This window comes from Nannospalax galili, unplaced genomic scaffold, assembly GCF_000622305.1.
Source record: "Nannospalax galili isolate Female #2095 unplaced genomic scaffold, S.galili_v1.0 scaffold87, whole genome shotgun sequence".
NCBI lineage: Eukaryota > Metazoa > Chordata > Mammalia > Rodentia > Spalacidae > Nannospalax > Nannospalax galili.
Genome location: NW_008360320.1, coordinates 12,043,435 through 12,062,086, shown reverse-complemented (window position 1 = coordinate 12,062,086; position 18,652 = coordinate 12,043,435). Strand labels below are relative to the sequence as shown.

The following is an 18,652-nucleotide window of genomic DNA, read 5'->3' as shown; positions in this document are numbered from 1 at the left end:
TGGTGCATTTATGTACATGTATGTAAAACACACACACATACAAAATAAATAAATAAATAATAAAATCTTAGGAAACTCAAAATGCTTATGCATATTTAATTCTGCATGGTACATAAAGATTGATATTGGTCTCATTCTAATTATAAAAGTTAAGCCAAATTATGAAAATGTTGAAAATATACTATTGAAACAGAAATGTCATTTCCATTCTTGGAAATAAGGTAATAAGTATCCAAGGTAGAAGGTGTTGTGATCTGAAGTAGGGGCAGTTTGGTGGATTGCTTAGTAGAAGGCCTGAAGTATAGTTCTTCAATGTGGATGATACGATGGGTGGAGCCACAAATTGTGTGGGAGCTTTCTATACAGCTGTTGAGAATATCATGATTATAAAAGTGATTAAGGAGGAAAAGGAAAGCAGATGCCATTTAAGAGAAGAAGATATGGTCAGTGCTGGTCCATCAGCACCTTGGCTGAAAGTGTGCTTTGTAACCTTGTCTATGGCATTGACATAGCTTACTTTTGGTAATTACTGAAAAACCTGAATTAAACGTACACTTGAAAACAATTTAATCATTTTCCCATTTAGTTATTACAAGTGAAATGCTATCTTCTCCGGGAGGGTATTCCATTCTGAAATGTGATCAACAAAAGCAATAATATGCCTGTAATAATGTGCTGCAAAAACTACAGGGTTTCCCTTTGCAAAGTGGGATCACAATTTCTCTGTTTCATATGCAAGTTGCATAGCTCCTTATTTCCTGAAACCCCTTATTGGCACATGGTTAAATGTGAAGAAATGATCAGACTTTTGAGGAAATTTTCACTATGGACTATTTAATGTCTTAAAGGTATGTTTTGTTGAATTTGTAAATTAAAAATGATAATATATTTTAGTTTAATGAGATAATGGATTCTAAAATAACTAAGGAAATGAGAAAATTTTAATTCATAAGTAATATACACATATTAGTAGAACTCAACACCTCAAAATGTAATTAATTCAAATATTAGGTTCTAAATTGAATATAGGTGTTGGCAAATGGCTACTTTAGAGTCTCCAAGGCACCTTTCCAGTCACTGTCAGGAGGACCTCTCTTACCTATGTGAGCACATTCTCTAAACTCAGACATGTTCATGTACATTACAAAATGTTCATCTACATTGAGTTTATGATGACATTGGTATTTTCTTCACTAAAATGCCTCTATATAACTCCTATTTATAAAATATACCCTCTCTTAAAACACGTTTTAAAAGACTACATTAAACCCGACAGAAAAAGGAGACCACACTGCATCAACATTCATATATTCATTTATTGGTTAAGCAAATATTTACTGAGCATGGATAACTTTTGTCAGGCAGTGCTCCAGAAGCTGGATGTACAACAATGAAAAAAATATTTTAAAAGCCATACTTTCATAAAGCTTACACTTTAGTGAGGGAGACATACGGTAAAGAAAAATCCACTACTGAATAAGATTGTTTGGCAATGAGAAAGTCCACTAAGACATGCGCAACCTAGTGTGGGGATGAGAGCTTCCTAGGGAGGCCAATTCCGTTCAGAACTGATGTAAAGGTAGAAACAAAGGACTTGAAAGAAGGAATGGAGTCAAGTGTGACTCTATAACGCTTCAGCCTTAAAAATGGTGTAAGAAGGTGACATTAACAAAGATGGAAAATACCAAAGAACGATAATTGCTGTCTGTCGAAGAGACCAGAGAGGTCAGTTTGGGACCTACAGAATTTGATAGTTTTGTCAGATATCTCGATGGAATATTGAAAACACACTTCAGTATGTGAGTCTGGAGTTTAACCAAGTATTAAACACTGGTGATAGAAATCTTAAATCTTCTGATTACAGGCACTTTTCGAGTCCAGGAAGTAGGATGTGTTTTTAAAATCAAGATTCAGAATATCTTAGGAAATCAACAAAGAGAAAAAAAAAAAACAAAAAGAAAAGAAAAAAGCTCTAAATCATGAAAAAAGAGCTGGCAAAATGAGAACGGCGCAGGAAAGTCACTGGGAGAAATCACCCAGGAAGGAAGGCACAGTTTCTTGTGTTGTATAAAAGAAAAAAAAATGTTCAAAGAGGCAATTTTAAATTATCCACAAAGGACCAATAATTAATAGGCAAATGGAGGCCAATGGTGACCTTGCCAAAGGTGAGAGATAAAGTAACATAGCCCAGGGGAGTGGGTTGGAGAGAGAAGGGGAGGAGTAAAGAACGTACGTCATGGTTACTAGTATTACGGGAAAAGAAAAATGTGCAGAAGCTGGGTACAAAACAGGGTTTAAAGAAAATTATTTCGGGACTGGAGAAATGGTTCAGTGATTAAGAACACTGGTTGTTCTTGCAGAAGACCTGGATTTGAATCCCAGCACCCACATGGCAGCTAACAACTCTCCGAAACTCCAGTCCCAGGGGATCCTACAGCCTCTTTTGACCGTGGCATTGCACAACAAGGGTGCATTTACCTACATGCAGACAATACACACATACACATAAAATAAAAATAATAAATAAAATTAAAAACAGAAAATTGTTTTATTTCAGCTTGCAGCATGTTTGTACACTGACTGGAATGATCCAGGACAGAAGAAAGTATTAGTGATTTCCTGCCTGCATGTATAGCCTGAAGTAATTTCCCTATGCTTTCTTTGAGCAGCATCAATGTTACTCGCTTTAAATTACAATCTTTTATCCAAGTCAAATTTATTTTTGTGTATAGTGATGGAATGGATGTAATTTCCTTCTTCTGCAGATGGATAGCCAATTTTGCTAGGATCATGTTAAAAATGTGAAAACCCGGAGGCAAATGTATTAGATCAAAAGTTTACTGAAACCACACACACACACAATTGCATGTGTGTAGCTGAGGGCTATATAACAAAATCAGTGTCAGGCAAGGGAAACCATTCTTCAAGTAGTTGCTCAGAGTAGTCTAAGAGACTCCCAATATAACATAGACTATTACTGCAGCCTTTGATTGCCTACTAGAACTTGAAGGTTAAGACATTATTGCTGAAGATTCAACATACTTCTGACACAGTATTGGAGAAACTGAACTGGGACTGACGTGAAAGCTTCCTTTCTGAACATTCGCTGTCATAGTATCAGAGGATACTAGGCAAGCTGCCAGGGAGAAAACCAGTCAATGGTCCAACCCAAAGGCAAAGTCTAATAGACACAATAATGACTGGTCCAGAACATTGTCTCTATTGGTTCAGTAGTGGCATTTTTATTTGGAGATAGTCATCAGCTTGACTTCAGGCCTGCTTAATGTAAGGGAACTCATGTGTGGTACTGAAATACAGCTAAGTACACATGTCTGGAAATGGCATAGACCCTAGAGAAAAACTTACTTTTGTTGTATCCCTAAATCAAAGTAATATTTTGCTGTATTCTAGATCCTTATCCTTATGTTCATAGATAAGTGCATCTTTCACCACTCATTAAAGAAGTTTCTTTGAGCAACAGTTGGAGACTATTGCAAACTTCCACAACTGGTCAAATGCGAGAATAAGTGTCTGTGCGTTGCCCATCCTATATGATATATCTGCAATGCAACCTCTGCACCAAGAAACATTGCAGAAAAAGTGATGGAAAGAATGTAAGAGCCAGATGGACAAGACACTTGTAGCTAGTTAACGCATTCTAGACATGATAGAGAAGCGACACAATGAAAAATCCACTGTATGGTAAGTCTAACGAGATCTGCATAATAACAAAACCAGCTGACATTTCAATGTAGATGGGGGCAATTTCCAGTGGTCCCATCTCCAGGTGAAGAGCTGCAGGTGCTCAATGGGTGCTGAGGGAGGGAGAATCAGTTTTCTCTAGGGACAAATTCCTTGAGAGATTATCTAACTCCGAGTGAGCAAGCCTAAGCACACAGGAGCACTGCTGAATGGACTCAGTATATCATATATAAAGGTATCCAGGTATATGAAATAATAATACTCAAGTAAGAAGACTGGAAATTAAGAGAGAATTGGGGGGGGAGGCAAAAGGAATTAGAGGAGGTCTAGGAAGGTTGGAAATGATATGAAGATTATACTGATGTATGAGGTCCCCCATTTTCAAATTATTAAAAAAATAAATAAAAAGAGAAAAGAATGTAAAATTTATCCAGCAGTAATATATCTTATTTCTGTTTTTCTGTTGATTTCATGACCTCAAAATATGTATATATTGTTTATATCAATAAAATACTTTTAAAAAAATTAACTATAAAAAATTTCTATTTTTAAAAAAAGAAAGAAAATGTGGTCTGTTTTCTAGCATACGTTTTTAACACCTTTGTCAAAAATTAGGTATCTGAGCTGTGAGGCTTTATCTGTGGGTTTTCAAACGTGTTCCATTGCTCCATCTATGTGCTTATGTGCTGGATTCCTGCTGTCATGTTCACTGTGGTGCTTTGGTATATTCTGAGGTCAGGCACTGTGAGGCCTCTTTCTGTGTTCTGTCTACTTGAGATTACTTTGACTATCTGTGATATTTTGTGTTTGCATAAAAATTTTGGGACTTATTTTTCTAGTTCTATGAAGAATCTCATTAGTATTTTGATGTGGATTGCATTCAATCTTTGGATTGCTTTTGATTGTATAGTTATTTTAATTACATTAGTTGAGCTAATCCAAGAACATGAAAGCTTTCTACCACCTAGTATCTTCTTCAATTTCTTTTTTCAGCTCTTATGGCCCAGAAAATAGCTCCAAGAATTGAAAAATGAGATAATATGACAGTAAGATGTTTCTACAGAGGGGGAAAAAAAAAAAAAAACATCAACAGTGTGAGCACACAGTGTATATAAGGTGAGACAATATACGGCATTTATACTTTAAGGGTTAATATATACAGTACATTAAAAACTGTATAAACAGATAAAAAAAATTTTGATACAGGAAATGGACCTAACCTATGAAATGGCCCTGGCAGGGCTAAAATTTAGACTACAAGGGATCAGTAGCCTTGGAGGCCACTGAGAACAGAATCCATCCTCATGGTCAGCTTTGGACTCACCTTCCATTCCGCAGTTACACTAGAAAGGTAAACATAACAACTGTCCCTCTTTTGGGCTGCTAATGGGAAGAATGGAATTTGAGTTCTACCCCAGGACCTAGGTGAAGAGAGGACATTCTTATGTACTCTGAAGATTCAAACAGTATACAGCGCTCTTTTTCAAGAGTTCATTCAGTTGGGCCTGTCAGTCACCTGACAGGAGACAACTGCACAAGAAAGCCAAGAAAGCTCATTCACCTGAAGACATGCCAAGGAGTTGGGAGCAGTAATTACTCCATAATAAAATTTTGTACTTCTCCTTCCCAGAATCTGCTCCCCCACTTACAGAATTTTTGACATGTTGTAATGATACTGTCCACTTTTTTTTTCTGTGTAACCTTTTCTTTTCTGTTTATCTTTTTCTTTCTTTCACATACTGGCCAAAAGTCTAAGCTGCTTTGCCTGACATGAGGTTTCTCACTATTTCTCTGATGCTTACTTCCCTTCCACCATGCAATTCCCTGCCTACCTCCACGGCTGAAAATACCAGGTTTCTTGGACCCCAACTCAAAAGGCAAGAACTCATCTCTTCTTTTTCTGTTTCTAAGATTACCGCTTGCCTAACCTGTTGTTTTACTTTCAAACACCAACAAAATGGTCCTGGAGTTTTCTTCTGAATTTATTTTTAACTTATTTTATTAGTGAGACTAAGAAGCCACAGAGTGAATAATTTCTCAATGTGCTAGTTAGATTTCTGTTGCTGTGATCAAACACTGGCCAAAACAAATTTGGGGAGGAAAGGCTTTACTCAGCTTCTAGTTCACAGTCCATCATCAAGGGAAGCCAGTGCAGGAACCTGGAGGGAACGGAAGCACAGACCATGGAGGAGTGCTTCTTACTGGCTTACTTTTCTGGCCAGTGCTCTGTCTGCTTTCTTATACAACCCAGGACCACCTACCCAGCACTACCCACAGCAGGCCCAGCCCTCCCACATCAGTCAACAATCAAGAAAATGCCTCAAAGACATGGCCACATGCCAATACAGGACTGGAAATTCCCCAGAGATTTCAGGTTGACAACTAAAACTATTCAACATACCCCAGTAACAGTAACCCATGCTCAGAAAGACAAGTAACACACGTTTTCTTTCATATGTGGTTCCTAGTCTCTACTAGCTATGTGTACCTTGAGTGGAATAAATGTAGGAAACCAAAAAAGGAATTTACTAGGGAAAAAAGTGGCTTTAAAGTGAGTTGTGTGGAGAATTATAAAATCAAGTGAAAGGGGTGAACTGGGACGAGAAGAGTGGGGCAGGGACACACAGGAGACAGTTTTCTATCCTGGGGTCCCAATTTGGTTTTGAGTTATGCACATCCCCTTTTGTTACAATGTACTTGTCTGCTTGGTTGCTCACATCTACCTCCTATGCACAAATACATTCTTCTCCAAATCATGTACCAAGGAACCTCAGAACCACTTAACCTTCCACCCACATTAGGCTATATGCTCTCCCATCCCTGAACAATAGTATAAATTTCCATGCCACTGGTAACAACCTAAATTTAGACAATGTATCAGGGTATGAAAAATAGAAGAACCAGTCTGGCTTGAACAGGTTTTAGGTACATGCACAGTAGGCAAAATTGTGTCTCTAGCAAACTTTTAAAAATGATTCCTTAGTTACCATCTAACACCTATGCATATTTAGGCATTCATGTGATTAAAATCAGATGCATTACAGTAAAAGGCATGCACAGTAAGATAAATGAATGTATGACCTAGTCTATTGCTCAAAACAGAGAACCACCCAAACAATGCCCTTGAGTAAACAACTGCTAATTCTCGTAAGCCCTGTGAAAGGAAGCCTCTAGCAATATTCAGGGCCCTTATGTATTCCTAGGTCCTGCTGTCAACCTTGGCAGTATATCCCTGTCTAACCTGTATTATTGCTTTGCTTAGAATAAAGTTATCTTACTTCTTTTGCAATTATGGGTGAAACCTTTTTTTTCAGTTTTTTGGATAAGTGGGCAAGAGCCTAGAAGCACTCAAACCAGACCTCAACCACCAGTAACAATGGCACAACCAGTAAAGAGGCGAGGAGGGAGTAACAATGAACTGGGTGACAATCAACCAAGGAAATACGCTTGCAAATACCATATAGAAACCTGCAACATTCTATATAATTAATTCAATTAATGTTAAAAAGACAAAAGAACATATTAGTGGCTTCAAGAAATAAAGACATTTGCATGCAGGGTTCTTTACGCAGTTTGGTGAGGGTGGAAAGGTACATAGTTGCAGGCTTGACAAAGGATAAGAAAAATGTCAGCTTGTACTTCAATCATATAAGAGAAAGACGGGAAGATTAGTTCTGGGTCCACGTACACTCTGTGATTAATGGACATTCACTGAAAATGTTCTCCATTAATTGCTTATATATTCTGTAGTATATATGAAATAAGATCATCACCTTAGAGTAAGGAGGAGGGAGGTAGGTGATATATGAAACTCATCATCTAGAGGAGGGAAAAAGGAAAGGCCATTTAATCTGTTTTGGTGTTTTCTGACAGGGCCTCCTACAAATGTAAACTTACAACCTGTGTTTAAGATCACTGCTTTCTCCATTGCTATTACGGAGACAGATTAAGCACCATAAGTGCTCAATATACCAAACAAACTTCCAGGTCCATTTTAAGATATGTCCTCTGTAAGTTAATAGCATGTTGTTCTGAACACCAAAACAACGTTCAGATGCAATTTATCTGATAGTTTGTCCAGGATTCTATTTCACAGAAGGCACCTTCAGGTCTGTGGCACGTAGACCTAGCACTAAGAAGGAATGCTGGCACACATTTAGAAAGGAAGTTAATGCAGTAGATTGTCTCTTCTCAGAACTGAGAAGACTGTAGGTATCTTGCATAGAGGGAATACCCAGGATGTTAGTCATCCCAGCCCAGGGACTGAACAGTCTCCCAGGAAAGAAGTACCCGGGGGCAGTCTGTAGCTACTGTTATTACTCTAGATTTTTTTCCAGCCTCTGCTGATTACAATTGATATGTGATGCCTTGAAGGCTTTCAAGAAAAATTAAATAAATAAAAATGAAAAAACCTTTTACTTGAAAAGGCAAAGTTATTCCACTGCTCAAATTTTAAGCTTTTATCCCACTGAGGATTTCAGTAACTATGCTATATACTTCTATTTTTCCATAAATAAAGGATCAGATACATCATAAGCATATGTATATCCTTGCATTTATTTAATCACTTTTCATTCCATGAACTTAAATGTGCTTCATTTTTTCTTATTTTTCATGAACTTTGTCCAATGATTTAAAAAGAGACAATTATAGAACATATGATTTATTAGATATTATAATTTGAAGATTTAGTTGATTTTTTTTTTATAGCTCAAAAATATGTCACTTCTCATACCCAAAGATCCCTGGTTAACTGGCAGAAAGGACAGGGAAACTGTGAAGGGGAAGATCCGCATTCTGTCCCTGGCTGACACTTTCTGAGACCTGGGCAAGTGGAAGGTGTGAGGACACATGAGACACTCTGCTGGCTTCTCTCTTATCAATCAGGCAACTTTGTTCCTGGTTAAAAAAACATACAGGTGTTGAGAAAGGTGCTAGACTTTGAAATGATGCCCTCCTGCCAGAAACAAAGCCAAAAAGGAAGCCAACAGAATATTCATGAGTAGTGATCACTCCCAGCACTGTTAAACTCATTGTCAGGTTTTTAAAAGGAAAAAGTGCATTGTATAATTTGGGAAATCGACATTCCATTACAAATTCTTGACCAGTCCACGGAATTTAATTTCCAAGTCAGTGGTGTAAGATACGTAAGAGAAATAACCTCACATAGAAATGAAATATTTTCTATACACAGGCCACCTGGCCAGGCTTTCAAAGACAGACAAGGAAGCTCTAGAGTTCCCTGAGTGTTGATTTTTAGACAACACAATTTAATTGCAAATAGGAGTTTTCATCTTTGAGCTGAGTTTGCAGCTTGCACACTGCCCTTCTAGGATTTCATATTTGGGAGACCTTGGTGGCAAGGACACACACCAGGGGGTTAGACACAACTACCCAAACCACCATGAGGCTAATATGACCCCCAAATTAGAGTCAACCCTGAATAACATGGACAAGTTCTCTTTGTATTTATTTCCAACTTTCTGATTCTTCTTTCTTCATTCTCTATATCCCAGGACCCTAATCTTGGTTCCCAGAAGATCAAGAAACTGTTTAAGCATCTAACCCACGTGTTCCTAGCACACAATGTTTTTCAAACACTGAGATATTTTCCTGCTGCTATCCAGTTATGTTCTATTAGTAATTTCATGTGCAGCAAGTAAAGGACAATGCAGTTGAATCACTACGCTGTGCTGGTCTACCAGGCTCACTCCTAAGAGCATTTCATAGCTCGTCTCTTGTCACAAAGTGTCAATCACAGTTACAGCTCAATGAAAGGATGCTCAGGGAGACAAAGAATCTCTGAAATGGCTTTTCACCAGACCGCTTTTCTACAGTGAACACCGTTGGGCTATACGGTTCCCTGAAGCAAGTCTGACGCAAGCTATTAAGTTTAATAAGACTTAATCTGTTTCCCTTCCTAAGAATGCATGTAATATGAAGTGCTTTTTTAAAAACATCCAGGAAAGAACATTTTAATCACTGAATTCCAAACAACACTCTGCCCCTGTGTGGGAACCGATCTTTTCTCTAGGAAGCTGCAGCAGCCCTGCCTGCAACAGATTCTCCTCCTCCCACATAAACATTACAAAACATGTTGGGAGATGCTGAATTACTTTTGAATTAGGAGACAGGACGTTATATATTTGTATCTTGTTCTCCCTTATTCTGTTTCTAAGAATCTTAACAATGAAAATAGAGAACGGCACGGAAGCATTCTTTCTCTGGCGCTGGCTAGGGATGGCTCTCCATTGCAGCATCACAGGTTGTAATCTCTATTCTTACAAACAAGACTTCATAGTGTGGAGCATTTCACTTCATTCTATCTTCTTTCGTTTTCCCTCTAAACTGTCAAACAGAAAAAGTGAAAGAAGCCATAGAATCCCCAAGTCCTACAACTTCTAGTACCTAGGCAGGCTCTTCATTTCATTTCATCTTTATTGTTTTCTCCTAAATCAGCAGAAGTAAAACTGCAAAAGAATCTTGAAGCTGGCCTGTGGGTACTCATCTCACTGGGACTAGTCAGCGTGTGCTCATATCACTGTGGCTAGTCACCGTGTGTTCATCTCACCGGGGCTGGTCAGCGTGTGTTAATCTCACTGTGGCTGGTCAGCGTGTGCTCATCTCACTGGGACTAGTCAGCGTGTGCTCATCTCACTGGGACTAGTCAGCGTGTGTTCATCTCACCGGGGCTGGTCAGCGTGTGTTCATCTCACCGGGGCTGGTCAGCGTGTGTTCATCTCACCGGGGCTGGTCAGCGTGTGTTCATCTCACTGGGGCTGGTCAGCGTGTGCTCGTCTCACTGGGGCTGGTCAGCGTGTGTTCATATCACTGTGGCTAGTCACCGTGTGTTCATCTCGCTGGGGCTGGTCAGCGTGTGTTCATCTCACTGTGGCTAGTCACCGTGTGTTCATATCACTGGGGCTGGTCAGCGTGTGTTCATCTCACTGGGGCTGGTCAGCGTGTGCTCGTCTCACTGGGGCTGGTCGGGGTGCTCGCCTCTCACTTATGCAGCTGTTGCACAATAAAAGTGTACTTTTCCAGGACACAGTACAAGCACACACTGCCTCCACAGTGATGAGCATAGATCCATCAGATTGTTAGCTATTCATACTGTTCTGTTTCAGCATAGTCAGTGGAGCCCCAGTGAGTCAGGAGATCAGCCTTTAGTAAGAATTAGGACACTGAAAACAACAGTCCAAAAATCATAAATTAAACATATCCACTATTACTTTAGTTGGTTCACTTGTGCCCACTTCCAGAGCTGCACCCACACTCACCAAATATTTCAAATCAAAATCAGTTTAAATCACTTAAAAGGTAGAAAGATAAATGTAAGAAATAAGACTTTAATTTTCAGGGCTGGAGAGATGGCTCGGTGGTTAAGAACACTTGATGTTTATCCAGAGGACCCAATTTGATTCTCAGCACCCACATAGGGGCTAACAACTGTCTGTAACTCCAGTTCCAGAAAATCCAACACTCCCGTCTGAGCTTTGCAGTGATTGCAAGCACATGGTGCACATACACACATGCAGGCGAAACACTCATATACATAAAGTGAAAAAACAATAAAAAAAAATCAAAAAACTTTATTTTCATTTTTATTATTTTTAAGTTTTATTTAATTATTAGTTGCATTAGTTGGCATTAGTTGCCATTTTCATGCAATATAATTTGATAGTTTTTAGCTTCCCTCTCCTAACCACAGTAGTCCTTGCTGGACGCCATCCAATTTTATGTATGTACACATAATAAGACCTATAGAGAACAATTTGCATCCTTCAAGTGTCCTTCAGTGTTTATCCAGCCAGTGGAGCTTGTTTAACCTACCAGGAGTCCCATCTGTGAATAAGACACTCTTCCCCCATCCCAGAAGCCATGCTTGCCAGCATTTCCTTAATTGGGATTGGAGCTTCTTACCCACTTTCCCATGTCTATGCTGGGGTTCTGTCTGTGTTGCGCTCGCATGGAACTGTGCGTGCTGTCACCATTGCTTTGAGTAATTGACGAGGGATCTGAAAAACTCTGTTTCCTGTGGTCATCCACCACCTCTGGCTCTTACAAATTTCTGCCCCCTCTCTGAAATGATTCCTGAGCCTTGGGAAGAAGAAGTTTGATATTGTATTCACAAACAAACACTCTGCAGCCTCTTGTTCTCTGCACATTGGACAGTTGTAAGTTTCTGTGTTAATCACCATTTGCTGCATAAGGAAGCTTCTGGCGAAGTTGATAGATGGATTATTCCATGTGTATAACAATAAGTCATCAGGATTCAGTTTAATGTGATAACTATTTAGTAGATAACTAGTATTAGGTTCTCCCCTGTGTCCAGTGAGCTGTCTAGTCTCAGGTTCCTAAGCCTGATATCAGTGTCAGATATGGGCTTCATCTTAAGAAGTGGACCTTAAATCCAATTAAAGAGTTGTTGGTTACTACCAAATATTTGTGACAATATTGCAATGGAGGGCATATCTTGCCAGGTCAGTTGTTATTGTAGTTCACAGGATTCACACCTGGGTAGGCTTGATGATTATTTTGTTCCTTCTAGTACCATGCATAACACCTTTCAGAAATATGAACATAGGCCAGTAGAGATAAGGCTATGAAGTCAGCACCAGCTTGATTTCTCCTTGTTTGTTCTATAACTTATATATGTAGTGTGTCGAGCAATAGGATCTCACCATCAAGCTCCAGTGGGTAATAAAGAGCAGGGGCATTGGCCATTATTGTTTGAGGGTCCATGGGACCCCTTGGGCTACAGTTTCTAGGGAGGGAGTCCATTACTGGCATTGAAGATTTGGTTTCTTTGTTGTTGTTAAGTCTGTGATGTCTAGCAGGAATAATGGTGCCCTATTATAGAGTAACTCTTTTTAATCTTTTTTTAAAAGGTATATGCATATACTTTAAGAAGCTTCTATAGTGGTAGGTTTCCACATGGCTTTTTCTAAAAGTTTTTAATGTTTTTTCTCCCTCCCCATACATTTTTTTTATTTTTAAATTAGACAAGTGATTATCACAATTTATTCTCAAAACAAAAGCCCAAATATTCAGCAAATTTCACCGGTATCTATAAGACATTGATTTAACTTAACGTTTGATTAGGAATTGTTAGCTCTTAGTATAATTTCCATTGCAAATTAATGAACAATACTCATGTGATTTATGGTGTAGGATATCTCCCGTGATAGTATATGGTTATTTAAGTATTTACATTTAAAGTTACTTTACAAAAGTGTGTTAAAGACTTGCAAATTACTCATTTTGAATTAGGAAGTGTGCATTATCAAGTATATGTACGGTTGCAGCCCATTTCAACTCTGAAATGCTTGATTCTGTATTTCAGTACTCACAGTCAATCTTTCTGTTAAGCATACAATGGGAAGCGTTTTCTCCATTCTGTGAATTAAGAGGGATAATAAGACCTCATGCCTAAAATTACACCCTCAACCCTCTGCGACAGTGCCCAAGATCCTGGTTTCTTCTAGAATTGTTCTTCGAGGTGTTCTTAAGGCTTAAGCATTTTACATGGGTAACAGCATGGAGTTACAAAGGTGAAACCACCAATTGCTTCATATTACTCTGCCTAATTGTTAGCAATTGTCACATTGGAAATAAGACTCCACAGACTTGCTTTGGAGTAAGCAGTTAAAAGACACCACATTAATTTATGTTGAAACTTCAGCATCTCTGGAAGCAGCTTCTAAGCAGTTAACTGCCTGTCCCCAGCAAGCAATTCTGCTGCAGGAATGTGATCCCATTCAGCACCCTGCATTACTGTAGAGTCCAACTCTGTCTACTCTACCTTCCCAATGTACCATTTGGCCTTCATAGATGCATATTTTTCTAATCCTTTAGCTACAAAATTTTAAAATGTGGTGCGTTGACTAGAAATATATGTGTAACCAAAGTAAATATTTCCTTTTTTTTCGTTTGCTGTGCTAAGTATGAGAAAACTAAAACAAATGGAGAGTTTTCTTCTGAATTGTACAAATGCACTGAATCAAACGTGATTATGACCTTCAGAGCTATTCAGTCTTTGTTATGAACTTAGGTCCTTGTTATCACCAATGCATTTCTCTTATACTGAAAAACCACAACCCACCTCCATGGCAACTGTTTAGTTCTCAATATCTGTAGGCTGATACTGTCTTCAAACTGAGGGCAAAGAGGTGATTTGTATATTCCATTATCAATTCCAGAGTCATCACATTTCCTTGATGTGGTGTGACATTATCATGTACTCTCCCTCTCTAGTCACATCTGTTCTTGTCAGATACATTCCTTGTGCAGATATAGAGACAGTGTTTCCTTGAACAGGGTTTATCACATTACACTCTCTCTGTTTATCTGCAGCAATATTGTGTGAATCAATAGAAACAGTAAGGAACAAGTTATCTACTTCTTTGGTACATCAATATTCTAAATCAGAACTCTCAGCTGTGGCCAAAGGAGGAACACAGAACATGACCTAATATTTTTAAAGGATTGTGTCCCCCAATAATCAGGACCTCACAAAGGAAGTTATTAATTCAAAGAAGCAAACCAAGACGAAAAGGAGTGTTTCTTTCTGATTCTGGACAGAAACATTTCTAAATAATTTATAAACCTATCTCAAGGAAAGTGTCAAACATACTATGAGGTTATGTATAAAAGAAGAAACAGCAGCAACTTGCCGAGCTTCACTAAAGTTTGCTCCAAAACAGAAAGTTCTATCTCACTTATAACTTATTAATTGATAGTAAAGGCTCCAGATGGCTGGGAAATCACACATTCCTTCTTCAGTATGTCATGATACGAAGTGTCTGATTTGAAACCTGGCTTAAGGGGAATGAAATAAGCCTATGCAGAATATTGTCTATAGAATTTCATGATAATATTCCCAAGCTAATTTACCCCACAAGATTAACATTATCCTATACTTACTACTGTGCCTCAAAGCTAATTAATTAACTAATCAATATATTTAATCACATTTAATATCTGTTGAAAATTGTGTTAGAACTGATAGTTTTATTTTTTGGTAAACAGTAAAAAAAAGAGCAGCTTTGAAGCACAAGGTTTAAACTTTTAAGCATAGAGGCACATAATTTTTATAATTTTAGTTAGAAAGATAAAATCTCTTTTCTTCTTTCCTTCCTTTTCCCTTCTTATTATTCTAGAAATATCATAGATTTTAAAAAAACTGAAAATCTAAATGAGTTAATTTAAAATAAAATGATGTTGGGACATCATACAATGACAGAGCAAGAATTCCTAAATACATAAAAACCAAAAAGGTTGCAATAGAGAGAATACATGTCTTTAAATAGTATTCAGAGAATGTCATGCTAACTGTTGACCCTTTAATTGAAACTTGAGTGCAAAAGCTGTGTGATTTTCACAGGTGACATCATTTTGTAGGCAGAAAAAACTCCAAGTGGGATGACTTCAATACAGTACCAATAGAGTTGGAGAAGAAAAATAGTTTGGCTGGTATTGAGGATGGAAATGGACAGGGAAAGGTGGAGGGTGAAATTGGAAAGGAAAGTGGTATTTGATAATTAGTTCCTGGCAGTCCTTTGGGTAGTTCATATTTTATTCACAGGATTGGAAGAAGTTTTGGGGTTTTTTTTTGTTTTGTTTTTTATTTAATTCTTTGAGAGTTTCATAGACTGTTTCTGAAAAACAGCAAGAAAGTAGAATTAACTATGCTTCAGCACAAGAAATTGGGGAAGGACAATAAGATCACTTACCATTTTTGACCTTGCAGGACCTGTTGTCTGACTGCATTATGTAGCCCTCCACACAACTGCAAGCATAGGATCCATATGTATTCAAGCAGGTCTGGCTGCATGCACCATAAATGGCGCATTCATCGTGATCTGAAAAGAAAATCGATGTCATTCCTAAACAACTTTGTTCTTGGAGATTTTAATCTCTTCTTGAAGAAAACATTTTTTTAAAGGACAGATAACTTCAATGAACTACAACCATGCTAACTGAAAGTCAAATTCATTATTGCAATATTTACTAAGGTAAAAGATAATACATACTTTCAAATCATTCATCATAAAAAGGACTTACATGCATGTGTGATGAGAGGGCTAGCAATCCTTGATTTTTTTTCATTGTTTTTTTGAAACAGAGTTGCCCTTTAGCCTCAGCTGGCCCAGAACTCACTATGTAGACCAGGCTGGTCTTTGTCACCTAGAGATGTGCCAACCTCTGCCTCCATTGTGCTGGGATTAAAGGCATGCACGACCATGCATGACATCTTTTTATGATGGTGTAAAATACACTGTAATCCATATTTGTTGAAAAATTACAGTGTTTCAAACAATGATTTTTTTCACTATTTTAGCAAAGAATGAACCTAGTGAAGGGTTTCTAACCCCCCAGATTAAATAATATTTCTGAACCAAATTGTGTAAATAACCCTCACTAATTTAAAAAAGAAAAACTATCAAATATTCTGAAACCACAGACTTTATCTTTTAAGATGTTTTTATAACTCATTTTGTTACTATTATGTAGTGTATGTAAGATTTACATGAGTATACTCCCTCTATGGTGTGCATGTAGAGGTCAGAGGTCAATTATGTAGTGTGTGTAAGGTTTACATGGGTATACTCCCTCTATAGTGTGCATGTAGCAGAGGTCAATTCTGTAGTGTGTGTAAGATTTATGTGGGTACACTCCCTCTATGGTGTGTATGTAGAGGTCAGAGGTCAATTATGTAGTGTGTGTAAGATTTACGTGGGTACACTCCCTCTAAGGTGTACATGTAGCAGTCAGAGGTCCATTCTGTAGTGTTAGTTTTTTCTTTACACATTGAAGTGCTTCCAGGGATTTAACATCAGCTTTCACTACACGTGTTTTCATCTCTGAGCCATCTCACTGTTCCCACAGAATTTTGTTAATTACACTTGAGTCTCCTTTCATGAGACTTTGTCCCTTCCAGTCACTATACCTCCTTCCTCTACTGTCTGATTAAAACTTTGTAAACAGTTGATAATTGTGATTGTTAATCTTCATTGTCATCTCAAGAAGATTTGGAATCACCTAGGAGACACACTTCTTGGCTTGTTTCTGAAAGTGTTTCCAGAAATGTTTACCAGAGGAGGGATGGCCCACTTGTAATGCAAGTGATACCATCTCTGGGACTGGGATTCTGAACTGAATGAAAAGGAATAAGTCAGCTGACTCCAGCATTCATCTGGACTTCTTCATACTGGATGCAATACCACCAGCTGTCTCATGTTCACATCATGATTTCCACTGTGGATTATATCAACTGAACTGTGAGACAAAAATGAACCCTTTTTCCTTCAGCTGATTTTTTCAAATATTTTGTCATAATAGAGAATAAAGGTAATATAATACTCAGTGATTCTTGTCTGACCAGGCAAATTAAAAGGCATCCTATGGGTAATTATCCAGACGAATATATATTCATTCCATTCAGCATACCGACTTCGATCTTAATCCATGAAGAAAACTAACGTGGTGAAGTGTGCATCCTACCCCTGGGCAAGTGTAGGAGGATACTGTTATAGTCCTTTGTATTTCTCATAATAAATCATAGTCTGGTTGTGGTGAAACAAAGAGAGGTAAGTGAGCTGCCTTGGGACTGGAAGCTTAAGATAAGTGAAAACTGCATAATTATCTGCATTTAAAGATTGATCTGATTTCCTTAGTCCAACAGGAAACATACATCCGTTAAAAAAAAAAGAAGTACATAGATGACATGAGGTGATTTTAAGGTTTCACATGTAATAAGTCAGGTAAAGCAAGGATATACAAGCAGTGAGAGTAAGTTTGTAAAGGAAGGCTGTGGACCTCATAAGATGGTAATATATAGACTAATCTAGAACACTGTCTATATTACACATAACATTTGGAAAGTATTAATTAGAAATGAGACTTTACCATGATCTTTGTGTTCTAAAACTAAAAAAAATTAGATGAAAAGGTGATTTGGTGAATCTAAAATGAGAATGTAAAGTAGATAATTTCACATTGAATTCAGAAAAAAATATGTTTAAAACTCATTATATTTTTATTTTTGTTATTGTTGTTTAAGACAGTCTCAAGATTCGCCCTTCCATCTCCGCTGCTGTTCTCTGCTCCTGGTTTGGGCCCTGTGCCATTCCTGGTCTTGGGTCCCCAGACACCTAGGGAACTGGTGCTGCTTCCTGATCCTTTCCGCCCAGCCCAGCTTGGTGCCTTCCTTGGGCTCCTGGAGCACTGCCTCTGGACCTGGCCCCGCCCTCACCTCTCCCTGCTTCCCTGGACCTCCACCACCGGCTAACTCTCCTGGCCTGCTCTCCTGACCTCAGGCCTTTCTTGGGGTAAGTCTATGGCACAGCGCTCCACGCCTTGACTCCCCAAGCCACGTTCGCACTTCCATCTTCCGCAGCCCTCCACACCTTGACTCCGCCAGCCGCGCTCACCCTTCCATCTCCCACGCTGTTATCTACTCCTAGCTTGGGCCCTGTGCCATTCCTAGTCTTGGGGCCCCAGACACCTGGGGAGCCACTGCTGATTCCTGACCCTGTTCACCCCTACAGGCTTGGTGCCTTCCTTGGGCCCCAGGAGCACTGCCTCTAGACCCTGCCCCGCCCCCACCTCTCTCTGTTTTCTGATCCTGTAACACCCACCAGACTCTTTCTGGGGATGACAGCCTCTTTCTGGGGCTCCGAGGCTTACCTTGCCTCTCCCTGATCCTTTGCATCCAGTACAACCCATCTACTCAATCCACTCCCTGGGAAATCTTGGGGCTTATTCCCACCCCATCAGCCTTTGCATCCCAGCGTGGCACGGCCACGGCCAGGGTCTCAGGTCAGTCCAACACCCAAGTTCCTGAGGCCAAAATCATTCTTACAAGATATCAGACCTAAAAAGAAAGTCTGAAAACTTCTGACCCACATTGGAATTGGGCCACCGCGGAACTCCTGAAGACAAAATC

The 18,652-nt window shown here is 38.8% G+C and overlaps 1 protein-coding gene across 1 annotated transcript in view; it reads right to left on the bottom strand.

Annotated features, from left to right (window-relative positions):
- Window positions 1-18,652, bottom strand: part of Lrp1b (LDL receptor related protein 1B) — a 2,166,816-nt gene that overhangs the window by 1,175,159 nt on the left and 973,005 nt on the right. Inside the window, exon 5 of the mRNA XM_008825194.2 lies at window positions 15,438-15,566. Coding sequence (XP_008823416.1) covers window positions 15,438-15,566 — 129 coding nt within the window. The remainder of the gene's footprint in view (window positions 1-15,437; window positions 15,567-18,652) is intronic.